The sequence below is a fragment of the Physcomitrium patens genome, chromosome 12 (genome assembly GCF_059467195.1).
Source record: "Physcomitrium patens ecotype Gransden chromosome 12, ASM5946719v1, whole genome shotgun sequence".
NCBI classification, from domain to species: domain Eukaryota; kingdom Viridiplantae; phylum Streptophyta; class Bryopsida; order Funariales; family Funariaceae; genus Physcomitrium; species Physcomitrium patens.
This window is the reverse complement of record NC_143421.1, coordinates 6,524,192-6,544,515: the sequence shown is the minus strand read 5'-3', so window position 1 is coordinate 6,544,515 and position 20,324 is coordinate 6,524,192. Positions and strand designations below refer to the sequence as shown.

The 20,324-nt window shown below is 37.7% G+C and overlaps 2 protein-coding genes across 4 annotated transcripts; both read left to right on the top strand.

Annotated features, from left to right (window-relative positions):
* Positions 1-8,112: 8,112 nt before the first annotated feature.
* Positions 8,113-14,812, top strand: LOC112289198 (uncharacterized). 3 transcript variants are annotated; one of them, XM_024534213.3, is made up of 6 exons: positions 8,113-8,354; positions 9,299-11,898; positions 12,056-12,991; positions 13,090-13,482; positions 13,801-13,940; positions 14,154-14,812. In XM_024534213.3, exons 2-5 carry the CDS (start codon positions 9,498-9,500, stop codon positions 13,812-13,814), a joined length of 3,744 nt encoding a protein of 1,247 aa, XP_024389981.1. In that variant the 5' UTR covers positions 8,113-8,354; positions 9,299-9,497; the 3' UTR covers positions 13,815-13,940; positions 14,154-14,812. The 3 variants fall into 3 exon arrangements, with proteins under 3 accessions (XP_024389981.1, XP_090110833.1, XP_024389980.1); XM_090254707.1 differs by having other exon boundaries at positions 8,213-8,440; XM_024534212.3 differs by lacking the exon at positions 8,113-8,354 and adding an exon at positions 8,598-9,010.
* A 4,077-nt stretch (positions 14,813-18,889) lies between these two features.
* Positions 18,890-20,324, top strand: LOC112289624 (small ribosomal subunit protein uS4z). Its single transcript, XM_024534977.3, has 3 exons — positions 18,890-18,964; positions 19,277-19,658; positions 19,969-20,324. The coding sequence occupies exons 1-3, from the start codon at positions 18,937-18,939 to the stop codon at positions 20,153-20,155; spliced, it is 597 nt and encodes a 198-aa protein (XP_024390745.1). The 5' UTR covers positions 18,890-18,936; the 3' UTR covers positions 20,156-20,324.

The following is a 20,324-nucleotide window of genomic DNA, read 5'->3' as shown; positions in this document are numbered from 1 at the left end:
TGCAGGTCTTGTGCATCGTGTATACTTATCACAACTAATTTTAGATGGACGACTTGGGAAAAAGATCAAAAAAGATTAAAAAAAAAAAAATCGTTCTAGTTGAGATCAATTAGGATAATGTATTCAACGAACGATTGTTATAGTATCTCCCACGACCTGTTTTGAGCTGCTGCTTGAAAATCTCAATTATTTTCCGAACCCTTCAGACTCCACTTCATGTTTTCAATTCCTCCGCACTAGCAGTTTCATCCCTCACTTAGCAAGAAACACAATGCTTCTAATGTATGCGCAAGAGTGCTACGCTGTCTCAGAATTCCACTGAACGACAAAAAATGCGTGCAAATTGTCAATTCGTAGATCCGTCGAAGGTTCCGACTTGCATCCGGCGGGATTTCATTGTGTAAATAAACGATGTAAAACATTCTCTGAATCCATCACTGATCATCAACAACCTCTTATCGTGAAAATACACACCACCAACCATCCCCAACCTCACATACTTCAAAACCACACCCTAGTTTCAGACCTATTCTACACATCCAAACCCACATCGCGCTTCAAACACTTGAGATCTATGGAACGCTTTCCTAGAGATCGAAGGCTGCCATCTGTTCCGTGTGGAATCGCACAACGACGAAGACGGCAGAGAGCAAGGGCCCGAGCGAAACATGCACTACTTTTCACTCGCCCAAAATAGTCCACCCAACATATCACATAGAACTGGGGTTGCTTTCCCCGCGTCCTAGGTTTAGACACCCTAGTCCCGGAAATGGCTACAACACCACAACCCAAAATGGAGCATCTCGAAATCGACGCTTCAGTACAAAAACGGGCAATTCCTCCCCCGTGCTGGACTAATAAAACCAAATGCGGTGTCTAGCGCCGTGACAAACCCACACCAGGAAGCAAGCCAAACTTTTTTTTTCATGAGGACAGACCAAGCAAGCTCAAGCCACATCACAACTACGACGAGGGCAAAAAAGTGGGTTATGAAAAGCACAGATTGAAAAAGCTTCGGACCCACATCGTGATCCACATTGCTTATCGGTACAATGCCGCTTGCAGGGCACCCAAGCTTGTAGTCCAGTTCATCATTCTCCTCGCCATTGGCTCCCTAGATTTCCAGTCTTATAATAGCACAATATCTACTGTTGTGGGGGCCAAGCAGTGACAAGAGACTGGCTATACAAATTTATACGATGAAGCTTGGGTTTTTGTCCCTGCTAGCGTTCCAATCATGCACCATAACTGCGCATCGAGTTATCCTGTGCCTACGCTTCTCCTCGTTTGTCTTGTTCCTCCTATTGCTATTATTGAAGCTGGAGGCAACTAGATATATCATAACAGGGCTAAAAGCATGAGATAGATCCCCTCCTTGTTTGTTTGTAGGTGCTCTCATCCCCTCCTCGCCTTATCCAGTCAGTTACCTGAATCTTGCACTTGTTGTTGTTGTTGTGTGTTAAGTCCTTTATATTTGACATTATAACCATGCTGCCTATGAATCTACACTGTGAAATTTTATTTTGTTTTTATGTATTTCTTTAAATATAGATATTATATATTTTTTTGTTGTTGTATTTTCTCTATAATTAATTATTATTTTTGGTTTAAAACAATTTGTATTTGAGAATAAAAACAAGTTGGCTAATAAGACAACTAACTCATTCTCAACTTAAATTTTAATTATTTATAATTATTATATAATAAAATTTCAATTTTAAAAACAACATTAGAGATTATAAGTGCTTTTAAAAACCACATTAATATATTTGAGCTACCTTCAATCTAATTTATAAGAAATAACTACACCAATCAAAAGATCTACTAGAAAATTTGAAGGCCATAATAATCTTAAAAATCTAAAACATTGCAAAATAAAAGATATGAATGCAATTGTATATAATTGGCTAATGTAAACTCAATAATATAGATTTTACTTAATTTAAAACCTAGGATTGTTATGGACTTTAATAATCTAATTATGTTGGCTAAAATGCAAGACTTATAATCTTTCAATAGAAAATAATAATTTCCTCAACTCTAAAAAAACAAATAGCATTTTCTTTTAATGTACAAATATTAAAAGAGATTAAAGATGTGCTCAAAATCTCTTAATTGATCTTCTAAGATTGAAAAACTATTGAATACTATACTCTCATTGCTTTTTCTTAAAACTAAATGTTATCTAAAAAAATGCTAGTTTTTTTAATGATACTTGGAAAATATCTAATCAATATTTTAATTGTATAACATGTAACTTGGTTGTACAGGATTATTATTTTTAAGTATAAAATATAAAAATTAGGAAATATTATAATAATAGCTATTGATTTTAAAAAATGTAGTATTATTGATACATATACAATCAAATCTGTACAAAAGAACAAAAATTAATGATCTAAAAATGTAGACTACTTTCAAATTAGATATCTATAAATATTTAGTAGAAATCATAATACATAAATAAAATCATATAAAATATAAAACATTCTTGTCTTATGTTTAATCAAACTTAAAAACATAAGATTTTATAAAAAAATTACAAAATTATAATCGTGATTTTTTATAGTTATTATAATTAAATACTATATAAATTGGATATTTTAGAAACTATATGACATGACAACTTAAAAAAACACCTCTAATTTAGAATAAATAAAATATTATAAAAATAATATTTAGTTTAAGCTTAAAAAGTGTGTCCAACTAAAGAAATATACAAAATGAAGCAATTCCAACTTTAAAAAATCTTAAATCCTAATCTTTAACTTCTACAATTATTAACATTTCCAAAGTACAAAATTAACACACTAAGTTATTTGTGAATGTAAGTAAGCTCAAGAATGTAAAGTTAGGTATTTTGTCTCAGAAACCATGATTGGAAGTTTTATAAAATGGTATACAAAGATCTATTCTTATGACATAATTAATTTTGTTTTTATCAAATCTTAATAACTTATAGCTTATAATTTTAGGTACATTACTTACCTTTTAAGCCTATTTGATAAAAGAATGTCAAATCATATATGATATTTATTCTATCCTTTTGATTTAGAATTGGTTTTTAAATGTATCTCTAATTCATGTTTGAAATTATAGTATATTTTTAGAACAGTTTATAACTATTATTCATTTGGCAATATCATCATTTTCTATTCATCAGATGTGGTGACTTCATTGCTTTATGAAATAATTCTAACATTCTACAAGGTAATAAAACAAGGTATCTAAAATATTTTATTGCTACCATTACAACTAATAACCAATTCATTCAGAAAATTAAATTAAAAAAAAAACTTCTTTTATCCTTGTTATTTAATACTATATATATATATATATATATAAATATATATATAATGAATTTATGCTATATATGTAATTTTTATTTAACTTAAAGTCTGAAAACTTGATTATTAACATGATTATATTTAGCTCTCTTGAGAAATTTTTATTTTCTAGAAGATTCATAATTATTGAAGATATTATAACACCCTATTGTTATAGTCTTTTAAAAAGTGATAAATTATGGTTTTTGACTATAAAATAATTCAGTATATATATATATATATATATATATATATATATATATTGATACACATATACACAATAGAAGTACTTTAGATGTTTTATATTTTAAATTTCTTGTGTATTTGAAAAGAGTATTTTATATTTAAACTTACTGTAAAATTCTAAGTTGGTACCTTATTGGTGAATATATATATATATATATATATATATATATATAATACTGTTAAGTTATTGTAAAGTTTCTATTAAAGTGTAGAACTCTATGACAATTAACATATACAAAATATTTCAACTTGAGAACCAAAAAATAAATAAATAAATAAAGATAAAAAAAAAGAAAAAGAAGCTCTCTAATTAAATAAAAACATAAATATTATTAATACATATTAAAGTTTTGATCATTATGTAACAACTTAGGTTTATATGAAAGATAATCAAACAGCAAAGTGGTAAACAAATGTAAATCTTCTTTTACATATATACACCTTAAAGTAGACAAATTGTACTAATCATAAGTTACCTTTCTATTCATGCTCATATTTATGCACCATATCCATTTAAGATAAACAGAACTCAACTACAAGAAAACTCACCTAAAAAATTAAAAAATAAAAAAACGAAGTTTTTGCCAAAAGCTATGAGAATTCAATCTAATGGGTTGAATTGCTTCACACCTCAAACACCATGAACACATCCTCCAAACTTGCATCACACCACATTCTTCAAATTCCACACATCAAAAACAGGAAACATCTCAAAACTAATTGCAAAAATGTTGAAGCTAACACACGCAGGATACATTCATATCACGAAACATATCCTAAATCGCAACTCACAAAACCATTTTGTAGCATGAAAACAAGCACAGAGACGCACAGAAGCACAAGGAATTGAGCTTGTGTGAGGTTGATTAGTCCACTTCAAAGCTCTTCCTCCAACAACATCTACTGTCATCATGTGCCTGTCTGTCTAGACATTTATAATCGAGGATGAGGATGAGGAGTTTCGGATTCGAAAGTGCGGAAGCCTTGGAATGAAACCAGATCAGTGAAGAACAAAAGTGCACAGAAATGAGGTAGAAACACAGACTCAGAGACTAACTATACATTAACCTATAATCGATGCCGATGTGGTGGAGATGAGTCGCAGTCTGCAACGGTGTGGACTGGAACTGGAATTGGATTTGAACTGCTTGTAGTGTGTTTGTGTGTGTGTGAATTCCACAAGTGGCTACAGATGCAGCTGAAAGGAGAGGAGGATGGATATGGGTATGTATGGTTTTGGTGAGTATGTGTAAGTGTATGAGAGTGTGGTTTTCTAAGTAAGGAACGCACCCAGTGTGTGAAAAACCACTGTGGTGGTATGTATGGCTCCTCCCCTAACGCTGACCACCTTCACGGGGGATTGTTTGTTTGTGTGCTTATTCAACGCCTGATCGGGTGCCGTTGCAGAGAGGACGAAGCATGAGGAAGACGACAGCTTCTGCTGTTGTTGTTGTTGCTGTGCATGGCTCTGCCGGAGTCTGGACATCGAACTCGGATTCTGTTGACTCGCAGCTGCCTGCACGTAACAAGTCCTCTCTCTCTCTCTCTCTCTCTCTCTCTCTCTCTCTGTTGTTGTTTCTTCTACTTCTTCTTCTGGTTCTGGTTCTGGGGTCTCTTTTGCAACTTGCAGGTGATGTAAGAGGATGCGTCCGTTCGTCCGTAGCTTGCAGCTCTGCAAGCTCGAGGGGGCACTGATTGTGAGCTGCTGGCACCGTTATTCTGACACCACCACTGGACTTTGTGAGGAGCTCAGTGTGTGCTGCAAGGCTGTGCAGTGTGTGAGTGTGTTTGTGTCTGTGGAGGTAAATGTAGTCATAATTGTGTCCCATGTGGCAGTGTTGTGCACTTGGGTGTCTGGTACAATGCAACAGTGGAGTGATTCATTTTTTAACTTTCTGTGATGCAATTTAGTTCTTGTGTGTTATTCTCAGTTTTGTTATTGTTGCTGTTCTGTTGGAATGGGTATGTGTGGGTGTATGTGTGTGTTGTGTGTATTTTAAAGTTTATCTTTTCATGTGGAAATCAAATTTAAATACAGAAAAAGAAATATTTGATTAGGGAATGGATTAAAAAATCAAACGTAGATTTTTTTAACTTGTCATTCAAGAGTAACTTGAATGTATTCTGATTGTTTTACACATTAACTAAATATAATTTTGTGAAACATATAGGAAATGCTTGATACTTAAGTTGATGTAGTTCAAAATCATATCATGATAAAGTTGAAGATTTGTTTCTTATTGTTTTTTAAGTTATTTTTTAAATATTAGTATTGAGTAAAAAATAATAAGACTCATTTGCCACCATATTTTTGCTTGAGTAATATTGTGATGACATAAACAGCACAACATGTTGTAATAATTTAGAATGATTTTCAATCATTGAATATGCTAATTGTAGTAAAGACTGTGTAGCAAGATTTTAGGCCATTGTTGTGCATTAAAATTGAAAAACTATTAAATATACATATCAATAAAAATTCATTTTTGAATTAATAGAGTTATATAAATATACATACATACATACGTGAAGATAACATTATCATGTGTTGCTTTGATTTTGAAACTTAAATTCTTTCTACACATATCACAACAAGTTCAAGGTTTTTTTAAAAAAAGAATACATACTTTAAGATCATTTGCATCCATGAAAGAAAAAATTTAATATATATATATATATATATATATATATATATATGTGGTATTTCCTAGTGCTGTAGTTTTTGGTGAGAAAAAAAAATGGTAATTTTAAAGGTCTGTGCAAGTATTGTACATAAAATGAAGAAAAATAGATAGTTTTTCTGTACTATTTCTCAATCTTGTGTTGGTAAATACTTCGTGTAGAAATGGAAACTCTTAAATCTCTTATTTTGAAACTGTTGATGGTTTCAGTGTAAATTCATAAGGAATTCTTAACAGCATAGATTTTTTTTGCTTTCGATTACTTATTTATTTATTTATTTATTTATTTATTTATTTATTCGCATGCATTAGAGCCATTATTTATATATACATTATCAATTTAGGGATTCTATATTATTTTAATTTTAATTTTGTTTCAACTCAATAATCATTGTTGTTTATAGTATTTTCATAGTCACATTCTAGTAACATTGTTTTAGAAGTATTTGTGTGAATGTGATATAGCCTTTTTTTTCAATTTTTGTTCTTAACAGGATTATGTGTTTGTCATCTCTTGACTATGTGGCATTCTAATTTATTTATTTTATAATGTTTAACGGTTTCTATAATAAGTAAGTAACAATAACTTGTAAGATGTCATTGATGAGAACAAGGAAATCACATTTAAAAAAAAAAAAACACCATCTCAGAGCAAACTACATATCGAAATACCCCTATACAGCATCATCAACATAAAACTTAGACTTTTGCAAAAACACAAATAAAAATTGTCTTTGTGATACCAGATATTTATTGTTCATCAAAACAATGTATATGTCTTTGTATAATGTTGAGTTCACAACCAATTTTTGAAAGTATACCCCCCATTGTGATTCACATCTTGACAATCCATCAAGACCAACCTCTAAATTCACTTTTTTGTTTTGTTTTGTTTTTTTTTTTTCCCCTCAATGGTTCAAAATAACTTAAAATTACAAAACAATGATAAATGGTACAAGAACCAACAGCAATGCGACCCACCAAAGTTGTCCCTTCAATTCTTGACTGTGACATCCCACACAACCTGATTATGAACTAATACACATACACGCTTTTTCAACAAATAAGTAAATTAGTTAATAAAAAAATAAACAAATCTACACTCTATTTTCAGAATCATGCATACCACTCACATTTTACCCATAAATACCCACCTCATAATGCAAAAACTTACACCGTATACCTCATGTAAAATTCAATGTAAAATACACAAGTGCACACAAAACCCTGGGCCTCATAGCTGTACCTACAACCCATAAATGGTTCAGCCTCTATCAAACAAGTTATAAGAAAAATAACTCATCATATCCATTTTTGCAACGCACATAATCCTCAACAATAACTACGAATCCCACACACTCAATACAAACAGAACATTGACAACACACACATATACACACACCCAGCCAGACAGAGCATTCTCGACACAAAGAACCATGTCACGGACGTTGCGGTTCAAGCAATCTGCAACCATAATCAAATCACTTTAAACTATTGCTCCCATATGAGAGCTTGCACTGTCGACACCATTTTCCTGCAAAGTAAAATGCTAGAAATCGACGCCGAAAGCTGCGTGCAACCGCCACAACATGCACGGTGAACTATGTGTCTGGATGTCTGGGTGTGGGTGTAAATTTTGTTATTTGTTGTTGTTTTCCTGTAGTTTGAAGTTTGTTTGGTGTGTTTTTTTTTGTTACCGCGGGTGAGAAGGGAGGGAAGGAGGGTAGATTCAGTCGTTGTCATCGTCGACGTCGCGAGTTCCCAGGAAAGGTGACGCCGAGGTGGAGGGGTAGTCTAGATTGGGCTGTGCTGGGCTAAGAAAGAGGGAGGGAGGTGGCGCTGACGTGAATCATTCCATCCACAAAATCCTTTGCTCCGTCGCTGGCCATGCATTCCGCCGCCCTGCCCTCTTCTTCTTCTTCTTCTTCTGCTTTCCCCCGTCACTTATTCATTCACTCACTCACCCTCTTGGCAATCAAACCTGCAAATCTACCTGTCTGTTCAATCGTAGCTCACCAGCTTTCTTCTCCCAACTCCTACGCAAAGTATTTCTGTCTCTTCTTTTGCATTTTTTATTTTTTATTTTTTTTGTGACAATCAGGTATTGCACACATCCCGGCGTGCTGTGGTGATAGTGCTTTCTGGGGGTTGCTGCTGATTTATACTAGAATGAGTCACGTGGTGATGGTAGGTTCGAAGCTTAGATAGCGTGCAGAAGCTGGCTTATTCCGTGGCCTTGAACTGTCGGTGGTTTGTTTATTTTATTTTATTTTATTTTGTTTTCTGAGCGACGATTCCTTGCCTTCTGCTGCGTGTGTAGTTTTAGTTTTGTTGTGCTAGGTGGGAGTGACTGGTGGGTACTGGTTTATTAGTGGGTGAGTGCGTGTGCGAGGAAGGGTTAGGTTACTGCCGCTGGATTGCACCCAGTCCCTATCGAAGCTTAGGAATCAGCTTGGATCGGTTTGCAGGCATGATTTCTAGCCATGTGTGGACGTGTGGAGGGTTTGGAATAGTGCACGTTGAACAGCGGAAGCAGCTCGAAGGCTTGTCAAACGGATCATCGCATTGTGAGCGTCAGGATTTTGTGCCTTCAATCCGAAGCTTTTCGACCTCCTATGTCAAGGAGACAGTGCTTCTGAAAAATTCTAGAATATCGATTATGGCTGCTGGGGGTGTGGTATTCATTGCTTGCTGCGAACCTCACAGGCTTAGGTCTCGGAAGGTCTAGAAATCCCTGGTCATAGAATTCTCACTCATGTAAGAAAATATATCTTGATGATCTTCATTCACAACCTGCCAGTAATCACGTCTTCGGTCAGGGTTATGATCTCATTTCCTTTTTCACATGTAAATGTGTGACCATTAAGAGCCTTCCGAACATGCAGTTGCTGCAGAGAATGCGTGTAGTGTCTGAAATACCTTTCCGGGGATAGGGGAACACGCTCTTGTCGTTGTTGCTGTTGTTGTTACTGTATCCTGTTCTTTTCTACTGCAAGCATATATTCCATTACCGCGAGTATTTGATCCGCAGTTTTGTTATTTCAGACACGTGGGTGGAGTCGCCCGCAGCTCAGAGGTTTGTAGCGAGATGGCGTAGCGAGGAATGAGACCTGCGAAGGGATTAGGAGCCCCCCGGAAGTATGGTCTCATGGTCCTCAATATGCTCCACTAGTCAGTAGCAGGGAACCTAGTCATTGTCCAGAAGCTGCAGGTGTTGGGAAAAATCTATGAAACAAATCAGATAATGGGGAAGGAAACACCACTGTCTCCAGCGCTAGGTGGTGGTGGTGGTGGTGACCGGCGAGACGACACAGGAGGGCAACTGCTGAGGGAACTGGAAGCCTTGAACCAAGTGCTCCACAATGCAGGACAACCGAATGGCCGGCCATTACGAAAGGAGACTCCTTCATCTCCTTTCCTTGGCAGTGTGCCTGCACCTCGCAGATCACAGGAAACCCACTCTCCTCTCCTCAGGGCGAGAAGTGAGACCCAGCCAGAGGCGTTGCCGTCATCACTCATGACTTCTTACGCCAGTCTCAGAACGAGAGACAGCCGTTCTGGAGAACAGTTACCATCGCCATACCTGGGCGGTAGAATGAGTGGCGCTCATGCTCCTCCGCTTTCTCTCTCTGGAGGTCTGGATAAGCCACAAATCGAACCCAGGAGTCCGGTGACTGTAAGTCTGAACGGCGGCAACGCTCCTTCGTTTGGAAGATCGGGCAGCAGGAGAGAGGGAGGAAGTAGACCTCCTCTGGGTGACCCCATGTCGCCATTCATGGTTGCGCGCAGAAGCGTGGACAGTGCTCCAAGTGCAAGGTCACAGCTTCTGAGATTGTCTGACGATAATACCCCCAGGTCTCCTTTAAGTATCGGTGGCCAGTTCTCCAACGGCTTATCGTCGCCAAGTTTGCGGGCACGACGAAGCGAAGGTGTTCCTTCGCGCACGGGTGGCGTGGCTGTAGAGCCGCAGTCGAGTTTGGGACGGATTGAAGAAACAAAAGGGTCATCTTACGAGAAGGATCAAGGAGGGGTGGTGCACTTGTCTCGCGGAATCGTGCCGCAGTCGCCGCGTTTTGGATCAGCCCGCGCGGTGAGCGAGTCGCAGACGACTGCGAGGTCGTTAGGAAGCCTTAACATCACTGAGCTTACACTGGCCACAGCTGCGGCTGCGATGAAATCTCCTCTTCAAGGAGCTCCGCCTAACTCTCGACTTTCTCCTCTCTCACAATCCGAGGACCCTGGCAAGAGGACTGAGGCTTATCGGCTCGACAGTGGAAGAGAGAGTTTGAGGGACCGTGGAATACAGGCAGGGCAAACGCAGGTGGTGGAGAAGACATTGCCGGAGGTGTCTAACTACACTGCTTGGCTGGAGGACAACATTCAGTTTAGCAAGCAGCTCGAAGCTCCGACGGAGAAGAAGAGCCTGTGGAACTGGAAACCATTTCGTGCCATTGCGCGCATTGGCCAGCAACGGTTCCACTGCATGTTCACGGTCCACGTGCATGGGATTGAGGGCCTTCCCGCTGTCATGAACGGGCTCCGTCTTGCGGTGTCGTGGAAGAGGAAAGATCTGCACACACAGTGCATGCCATCTCGCGTTTTCCAAGGCGCGGCGCGGTTCGAGGAGACACTGCATTTGAAATCCACCGTCTATGGCACGAAAAACGGTAGCAAGGGCATGAAATTTGAGACTAAAAGCTTCGACCTAGCGGTGATCGCGCTAGACGTTGACGAACTCGTCCTTGGAAAGCACAGGCTAGATCTAAGCCGGCTGCTTCCCAATACTGTCGAGGTTCGAGATGAGGAGAACGACCCCAGCTGGACCGCGAGATTCAAACTCTCCGGAAAAGCTAAAGGCGGAACGCTAGTTGTCACCTTCGGATACCAGCTTCTGAACAAAAATGCGGAGCCCACCAATAGCTTGTTGAGCGCAAGGTTCGGCGAATCTCCGATGGTGAAGCCCATGCGATCCTACAACAGTTTGCCGAGCTCTCCGAATAACAGAAGGCGAGGAGCCTGGCCATCCGGGGTCGTGGACTCCCCCTACTCTCCAGCCATGTCCGATCCTCCGAATGAGTCAGAGTACATGAAGATGGAGCATCTTAGCCTCAATGATGAGTACAGCTCCATTAGCAGTGACAATGCTCACGGCCATGCCCGCGCCAGTTTCGGGAAGAATGCCCAGAAAGATCTCTTTTGGCCCAGCATCGAGTTTCAGGGCAATTCGAAAATCCCTTACCATGATCCGCCAGAAGTAACTCGTACGGAAAGTGGGGTTTTGACGAGAAACTCTTACGAGGAATCTTTTAAAACAACTCATGCTGAGAGCGAAGTTCTAACAAAGAAGCCTAGCGAGAAGCTGTACAACACAACTCGTAATGAGAGCGAAGTCTTAACAAGGAAGTCTAGTGACAAATTGTATGCAAAAGCTCGTTATGATGATGAGCCTCTGACGAGGAAATGTAGCGAGGAATTCCTTGAGGAAGACGATGGTCCAGAGTTCACAGTAGTTTATCAGGGGCATGAAATCAGTTCCATTGTGGACACAGCTGCGCTGGTGCCGGACTGTGATGACCCTAATGCGGAAGCAGACATTGTCCAAGGATTGTCCGACGGGGACACAGACGCCCGAGACCCAATGCAGGGTTAGTGACTTCTGTCTGTAGGATTGTGCCACTTCTGTTTGGTTTCGATTCACGGTGACACTGGTGCGAAGATTGATTCTCTTGCCAACACTGTTGTTAGCCATCAACGCAGTAGACTGATTATCAAATTACGGGTGTGTGCATCTTGTTTTGACAGATCCTACAGTGGCTGAGGCTCAGGTTGATTTCGACGCGTTGGACAAAGTGAAGGTGTTGTCTATCGACAGTAACTCGAAAACAATGCTGGCAGAACCAAGTGATAAAGTTAGTGCCCGGGCACTTGAACCAGCTAGCGATGGAAAATCCCCCTTGCGGGGAAGAGGTTCGGCGAGTGAACGCTCCGCAGTGAGTGGTGGTGATGGTGTTGGTGATGGTAACAAGTTGAAGTACCAAAGCGCAGTTAGGCAGGAACCGAGGAAAATTTCAAAGCCACAGGAGCAAGAGATCGAGATAGTCGAGGTGCCGGAAGATTGGAGTTTAGGTATTCAGGACGAACTGGAAGATCGGGATGAGTCGAAATTAGTCGATAAGCCGGCCAGCAACATAGAAGGGAACTTAATTCGTCGAGAAGATTGCTTGTTGGATGGGAAAGGTGACAAAAAATGTATAAGTGCGGCTGTGGGACGCAAAGGCAACGAGAGTACAGTAGATGTGGCCATTGTGAACAATCATGTCGATGAAATAGAGAGGAAAAGGAGGACAAAGGTCATGGGACGCCATGACGAAGATAAAGAGAAGATAATAAATGTGATCGACACGGTGAAGAGTACTGTCAGAGAAGATGAGCGCGTTGAAACAGTGCAGTCAACAACCCCTTGGCCCCAATTGAAGATGAAGCAAGAGTGCGAGGATGATTATGATCTCGTCGCTGGGGAATTTTTGAGATTGTTGAAGGGCGACGGAAGCTACGCGGTGACTCCTTCTGAAAGCGGGGATGATTTGCCGCGTGCTGCGCTATTGCAACATTTTGGAAAGGAGGCGCCGATCCGTGACAGCGTGGATTCCAATTCAAATGTGCCAGAGTATGCCAAGTTTAGGTTGAAAAGAGCACAGGAGGAGCCGCCGTTGGTTTCTGACAACATTGGCATCCCAGGTTAGTTCTGCTCTTGTAAAAACGCCATTTGTCCTTGCATTACACTAATCAGTTCGAAAATTTTCTGACACAGTGAGCTCGATGTTGATGTGTATCAGCTTGGGACGATGAGTGCGACGACGAGTTTACAGCTATCATGGTAGCTGCTGAAGCTGAGCTCCAGAAAGCAACCCAACTGCTGCAGAGCAAGGCGCGAGCAAAAATGCTTGAAGACGAGGAGACCAAAGCCCTCATGCAGGACTGGGGCCTCAACGACAATGCATTCGATAGACCCCAGCCGACTCCCGACAACAGTCTCGCCATTGTTCCTGTGTCGCCTGCACCTATATCCAAAAACGGGCTGTATTCCCGTGGTGGTGGTAGTCGTGGATCCTTGCGTTCCTTGGAAGGGCGTGGAGCAGGCGGGAGGTTGCTGTTACAAGGACCCAATCCAGTCGCGACGCCATCTGAAAAGGGCATGCAGCGCCGGGTGTCTGTTTCAGGAATTAAAGGTATGACTATGGAGGGTATCACAGGGAAGGCATTAGATCAGATTTCGATCAAATAAAAACCTGCAGGTTTTTGGCAACCTCTCGGGAATCGTAGAAAAGGATACAGTGTCCACACTAGATGTGTTAAGGAACGCGGTCACGACTCTGGTCCAAGGTTCACCTCTTCGGGAAGTTCCTTTCATTTGCACTGGCGATGGTAGACGAACAGACAGACCCACTTGGGGTGTACAACTTGCGACTATGAGTTACATTAAGTTGCTGGATTGCAAGTCTCTTCTAGTGAGAAGACCTGATTGTGATATCGCGTCATGTGATCAGGTTTGCCGTTCTAGACAACAGCGAGAGCAACGCACTCATTCTACGCGACTACGACGACACATCGAAGGCGAACTGAAGCAAACTCGGAATCGAACCGTCGGAGACCTCACCGGGTCACCACATTATAATCGACAGATGAGGTGAAGTTTCTGTTCACGCATTCCAAAGCAATGAAACCTAGAGCGAAAACTAACTTTTGACCGTGTTGTCTCTCGCCATGGTCTTGGATCTCCCTGCCAGTCGATCAAAATTCTATCAGCACCCAACTCCGTAGATCTCTAGGGTTTTCTAGCACTCTCCATCCCTGTCGTTGCTGTGTGATACTCACGGCCTCAGAGGAAAATCATGCGCAGGAACGGGGCAAGCCGAAACACGATCATATGCCGCGTCCACATAACCGAGTTACTGATCCGTGCATCGAAACTGCTCCGCACTGGTGGCATCGAACCAAGCCTCGGGACTCGGAAGTGGCGAGGTCCGCGAGCCGGTTTCCGTGAGTCATCGACGGCGCTCTCAATCCCACACGCGCATCGAGCTGTCGGTGTGACATGATCAGTGAGTGTGTGTGCCGAGCACCGCCTGGGTCACCTTTTTTTGTCCGTGAACTTCATCGTTGGGATCGATTGCTAGGGGCAGTTCGCTAATTTTCTGCCCTCAAGTTCTGGTCCAATTATTGTTCACTCGTTTCCGGAAAATGTGTTGAATGAACGAAACACTTAGTCCTTTGGTTCGGTTGAAAATGAATCAAAATTATGGTACTTATTCATCGCAAAGTGAGGTAGCGTAAGGTGGATAAGTCTTCACTTGGTTTATTTTCATTCCAATATTTGCAAGAAATCTTAGTGAAATTTGCAGTAAAAGCATATTACTATGCGTAGACAGTGTTGAGGAATTTCCATAGAATAAATACTAGAGTCTGTGCATTTGTGATACAAAAAGCTTCGATTGCACTTCATTAATTTATTTTTTTAATATATTGAGATAATTTATCTGACTTTTAAAAATTCCAAAATCCTTTCATTGAAAAAATCTGTATCATATATTGCATGTTCTAATTTAAACGAAAAAATTCAATAATTTCTCCCAAATTGTTATGATTTTTTCAGATAAAAAATATAAATACTCTTAAAGTATTTTATGCACAGTAGTAAAAAAAAGATACAACTAAATAATAACAATAATAAAAAAAATCACTATCTTCCAAAACTTTTAGAAAATAGTACTTTGATTACACAAATCCAACTGATTTTGTAAGATATTCTTTGATCTATGAAAACAACCTTGTGATAATTCACATTAGCATCTGTCAGTTAAAGGATAGTGATTTTATGTTTTAATATTTTTAATATATATAAAATGTATAATTAAGAGATTAAATGTTTTTAAATGATTTTAAAACACAAGTCTTCCTACAATTGGTACTTAGCATAAAGAATTGATTTATATAAATAAAAATCTTTGATTGTTACTGAAGTAAAACATTATCTTGAAAGAAGTAGATTACTATGGAGTATATTGAGGTTATAATTTAGACAACAAAATAAGATTGTTTTACGCTTCAATTATATCATGGTCCCTCTCTCTTAATGTTATTATAAAGATGTTATTTGATTACGTTACAAAACTACACTTAAATTTAAGATAGAAAAATCCAAAAAATATTCATATGAGTGTGAAGGATAATAAAAGAAGTTGATTTATCAAACAGAGTTTTTTATATTACATTAGAGCTTAAATGCAAAAGACAATGTCTTGCTAATTTTTAGCTAGTATAGTTGCATCTCTTTTGTCAACTTATATAATTTTAATCATTTTTACTTGTATGTTCAAGAGATATGATAATTAAACATAAATCTGAAAACTGATTCTTTTATGTAAATTGTATTTAGCATTATTTTTTTCTTTTCTGTCTTTTCTTTTTTAATTCTTCATTGACACAAAAATAGAGTACATTCAATGAATCAATGAAGTGGTAAAAGTACTTCAAATTGTTCAACTCAATAAACCTAAAAGGCACATATAAGAATACAAAGAGGAAGAAACATGTATAAAATCTAACTTATTTACACTTTTGTGTAAGATCACACCACATTGAGATATGCTAAGGTTCAATTTAATTACTATGTTAAATCTAGAACCTAAAATGTATTTTGCCGTCCATAAACTATTCCAGCTCTTAAGAAGTGTAGTTTCAATTCAGAGTAATACAAAGAATTTCCTTGCATGAAATTACTTTGTTAGTTTTTGTGGCAATGGCTTCAACACTCTTCTCTTTCCCTTTCCTCTAATACTGCCACCAACATAAAAATAAACAAATGTATAATATATGCACATACATAAACAAACACACAGACAATCCAAAGATACAAAAGAAAAAGAATGATAGCAACCCAAAAAAGAAAGGTACTAAGACTACTTAAACTAACCATAGCTTCCTTTTCATTTTTTTTCCTTGAAAAAAATCACAAAGGTAAATTAATTTACTTGTGTTTTTTACAAAAACAATCTTTTTCTTCAATACAACTTGTACAAACTTTTCTAATTATTTTTCTTCTTATTATTTTAGTCATTCCTTTAAGTTTTGATTTATTTTGAACGGATTTTTTGTGAATTGCGGATTCCAAACAATACATATAAATAGTTGTGTGTAGTAGTAGTAGTAGTGTTGCTTTGGCTTCAATTTGAAAGACATTTCTTTCTTTCTCTACATTATTTTGTCTTCTCCATTGTTCCCTTCATTTGTTCCATAAGACAATTTTCCTTGCTCACAAACACAAGCATATTTATTGGTTTGAAAGGTGATAGTTCTTGGATTAAACGTAGGTGGTATAGCATATTATTCATTTGGTGCTAATTAACATTGTTTTGTATGTTGATGCTGAATGAAATTTTCTACATAAATTTTAGAGAAAATATTGAAACTAACGTGGAAGCAAATTTGAGTAGAATGGAATTGGAAACAATTGTTTGCGAACAAAAATCTCTTTAAATACCAAGACCCCATGAAAAATTGTAGAATCATTGCACTGTGGGTTTTTCTTTTTTCTTTTTTCTTTTTAATATCTTTTGAATACCCTACAACTATATAAACACAATTATATCATATCATATTTTATTGTATCGATAAAAATAGCTGTTTTATAAAACCAGTATTGAAACTACAATGAATACATCTAATTTTCTTACACTTATGCTTTTTCAATTAAAATATACTTATATTAGAAGATCAAATATTTCAAACATAGTTTGCTAAAAATATACATGTTCTAAAATATACAATAATTCAAAAAACACCGTTTTAATATTCAAATCCACTAAATAAAATACAATTTTTTTGGATTCTTTAAATGTGTTCTTAGAGATTTCAGCAGTTCTATATGCAGGATATTCTTTACAAAAAATTAATTAAGTTTAACTATCAAAATGTAGTTCATATTTTACTTGATATCAATTTGCGTTCATACATAATTTTATTGGAAATCTATAGATTTGATTATGATAAGTGTATACATACATATATATATATATATATATATATATTGTTTTGTTAATATTTTTGCATAGAGCAATATGAGTTATTCTCAAATTTTAACCTTTTTTTACTTTAATCGACTTTAATATTTATCTTTTAAAAATATTAGTATTTTTTGTTATATTTAACAAATTAAAAATATAAAAGATAAAAAATAAATAAAATCTGATTCTTTGTTATATATATATATATATATATATATATTCAGAGAATGCAGAAAAAATAGTAAAATAAAATAAATTCCTTTGCTGATTTCTATGTGTGAAACCAGTTATACTCTAATAATATTAAGTCCATAGTCTTGATGAAAATTAAATTCCTTTGTATACAATACCTTTATTTTTATTACTATTATTATTCCACCCTAAATTTATTTAGAAAAATAATTATTTTTAATTTCAAAGTACACCATCGATATGGATATAAATATCATCTCAATCAGTATTTAAAATTAAAAGAATTGTAGACTTCAAATCATAAAATCATATTTATCTTAGATCATATTCTTTATTAGTCCTGCTACATGTATTTGGTATTGAACATGTTCAATTTTTCACCTTTGATTTTCTTTACTGTTTTGATCAGATTAGAATAATAAGAAAACGTATAGAAAGTGAACCATACACAAGGAAAAAGGAACTTAGCTATTAATTAATCTTAATACTAATTAATTTAGCTATTAGTATGATTATCTAATGTAATTTTGCTTTTGGAATCAATTTCAAGAGAGGATTCAATTTATATCAGTCTAGGAATCTTAAATAAAAATTTATAACTAGATATTCAAACTTATGGTGAAAAATAGAAAAATCTGATTATATGTATTGTTGAAGTGTTGGTGCAAAAAGTATCAATGATCTTTTGCCCACAAAAATCACCACTTCCATTTACTATTGTGAACTTCTTTGTACATTAACATAATCATTTATTTCCCCTCTTTTTGGTTTAGTCCACTTAAGTAAGTTACTATAATGTAAATATATATTAAATCTAAAAAACATATTTTAAGAAATAAATTAAATAGTAAAACACACACACACACACACACACACACACACACAGTAAAACAAAAAAGAATAACAACTTACTCACTTTAACATGATAAAAACACTAAAACTCAAATAATTGCTTAAGCAAACCAACCAATAATATTTTTTATTTTTTCTTATTTTGTAACTAACTAACTAAATTATATATATATATATATATATATATATATATATATATATAATCAATTTTTTCATATTTTATTTTGCAACTATTAATCACACATAGAATTGAAGTTCACTGGAACAAGTCACATTGTGCCACATCATTTCCTCCACATTAATTAATAAAAAAACAACAGCTTTGTAGGTCAGCACCAGCTTCAGTCGTCATTCATCCAACACCGTCGCGAGGGATGAAGTATCCCCAGCCGTAGATTTCCTAATTGGATCGGACAATAGGTGGCGATCGTCGTGTTAGGGGATTAGGGTTAGGGCTAGGAGGGGGTTGGGTAGGGCTGTGGGGGTTGAAGGCCTGGGCTGAGCTTCTTCGCCTCTCTCTCTTTGTAGCTTGCGCTTCTCTTGCTCGTCGGAAGCTGCGCAGGCTTCAACACCAAGATGGTGCACGTTGCTTCCTTTCGCAATTGTAAGCTACCCATCTCACACACCAATATCTTTCTCTCAGGGTTTCATCTTTGTGTGTGCTGGGTGTAGAGTGGTGAACTCCCTTGTTCGCTCTGCAACTGTGCTATTTAGGGTTTGACTTCTGAAGAATGATTACCATGGGCAGCTTCAGAGTCTTCCTTTGTGGCCTTTCCTCACCTCTCCTGATTGGGATGAGAGGATTTGGTTGAATTTAGGGTTTGCGGAATGGGTGTACACGCGTTGTCCGAGGTTTTAGGGCGGTTTTTATGTTGGGGTTTACGGGATAGCTTGGTTTGATGTGTTATATGTGCAGATGGGAAGACTTTCAAGAAGCCCCGCAGGCCCTTCGAAAAGGAGCGTCTTGATGCTGAGCTGAAGTTGGTTGGAGAGTATGGACTCCGGAACAAGCGCGAGCTTTGGAGGGTGCAGTATGCTCTTAGCCGTATCCGCAACAATGCCCGTATGTTGCTTACCTTGGATGAGAAGAACACTCGTCGTATCTTCGAGGGTGAGGCCCTTCTGCGTCGGATGAACCGATACGGTCTTCTTGATGAGAACCAGAGCAAGCTTGATTATGTGCTGGCTCTCACTGTGGAGAACTTCTTGGAACGACGCCTTCAGACCCTTGTGTTCAAGTCTGGCATGGCTAAATCCATCCATCACGCTCGTGTTCTTATCAAGCAACGTCACATCAGGTTAGTGTGTCGTGACCTTTTCTGTGGCTATAAAAGAATTACATTCATCCGACTGGTGCGAGCAAGAGGTCTCAATGTCTGAGTGTTATTCTGAAGACTGATTTGCTCATGACTTATTTATTTATTTCCAACGAAACTGTTACTGAAGGAAGGGGTTGTAGGGTATTTCACAATCCATTATGGCAATCCTGAATTTCAAGGCGAATATAATGCTCCTTCACTTTGCTACGTGATTGTGTATGGAAATAGTTTTCCTTGATCAATGAGATTAGTCAGTCATTCACCTGCGACTTTCGATGCTTGTTTGCAGGGTCGGCAAGCAGATTGTCGATGTACCATCGTTCATGGTTCGTGTTGACAGCCAGAAGCACGTTGACTTCGCCCTGTCGAGTCCTCTTGGTGGTGGACGACCTGGAAGAGTGAAGCGCAAGAACATGAAGGCTGCATCCAAGAAGGCGTCCGGTGGAGACGATGATGAGGACGAGGATGACGAGTAGATCTTGTATACGCTACTAGTAAATGGGGTTGTTTTGTGAGTAATTCTGTTATCGATGAACGTCTTAGAGGAACAGTAAAGTACTCCGCCCTGTGGATACTTCTGCATTTGACTATCCATGTTGCTTCGAATCTTCTCAACTTATGGCGTTTCAATATGCATTTTAAGAA

Bases quoted from the DNA above. Each gene is read 5' to 3' on its own strand.
- LOC112289198 (XM_024534213.3), top strand. From the start codon at position 9,498: ATGGGGAAGGAAACACCACTGTCTCCAGCGCTAGGTGGTGGTGGTGGT. The intron at 11,899-12,055 runs GTTAGTGACTTC...TTGTTTTGACAG, and splicing joins CGCCCGAGACCCAATGCAGG to ATCCTACAGTGGCTGAGGCT. The intron at 12,992-13,089 runs GTTAGTTCTGCT...GATGTGTATCAG, and splicing joins TGACAACATTGGCATCCCAG to CTTGGGACGATGAGTGCGAC.
- LOC112289624 (XM_024534977.3), top strand. From the start codon at position 18,937: ATGGTGCACGTTGCTTCCTTTCGCAATT. The intron at 18,965-19,276 runs GTAAGCTACCCA...TTATATGTGCAG, and splicing joins CGTTGCTTCCTTTCGCAATT to ATGGGAAGACTTTCAAGAAG. The intron at 19,659-19,968 runs GTTAGTGTGTCG...GCTTGTTTGCAG, and splicing joins ATCAAGCAACGTCACATCAG to GGTCGGCAAGCAGATTGTCG.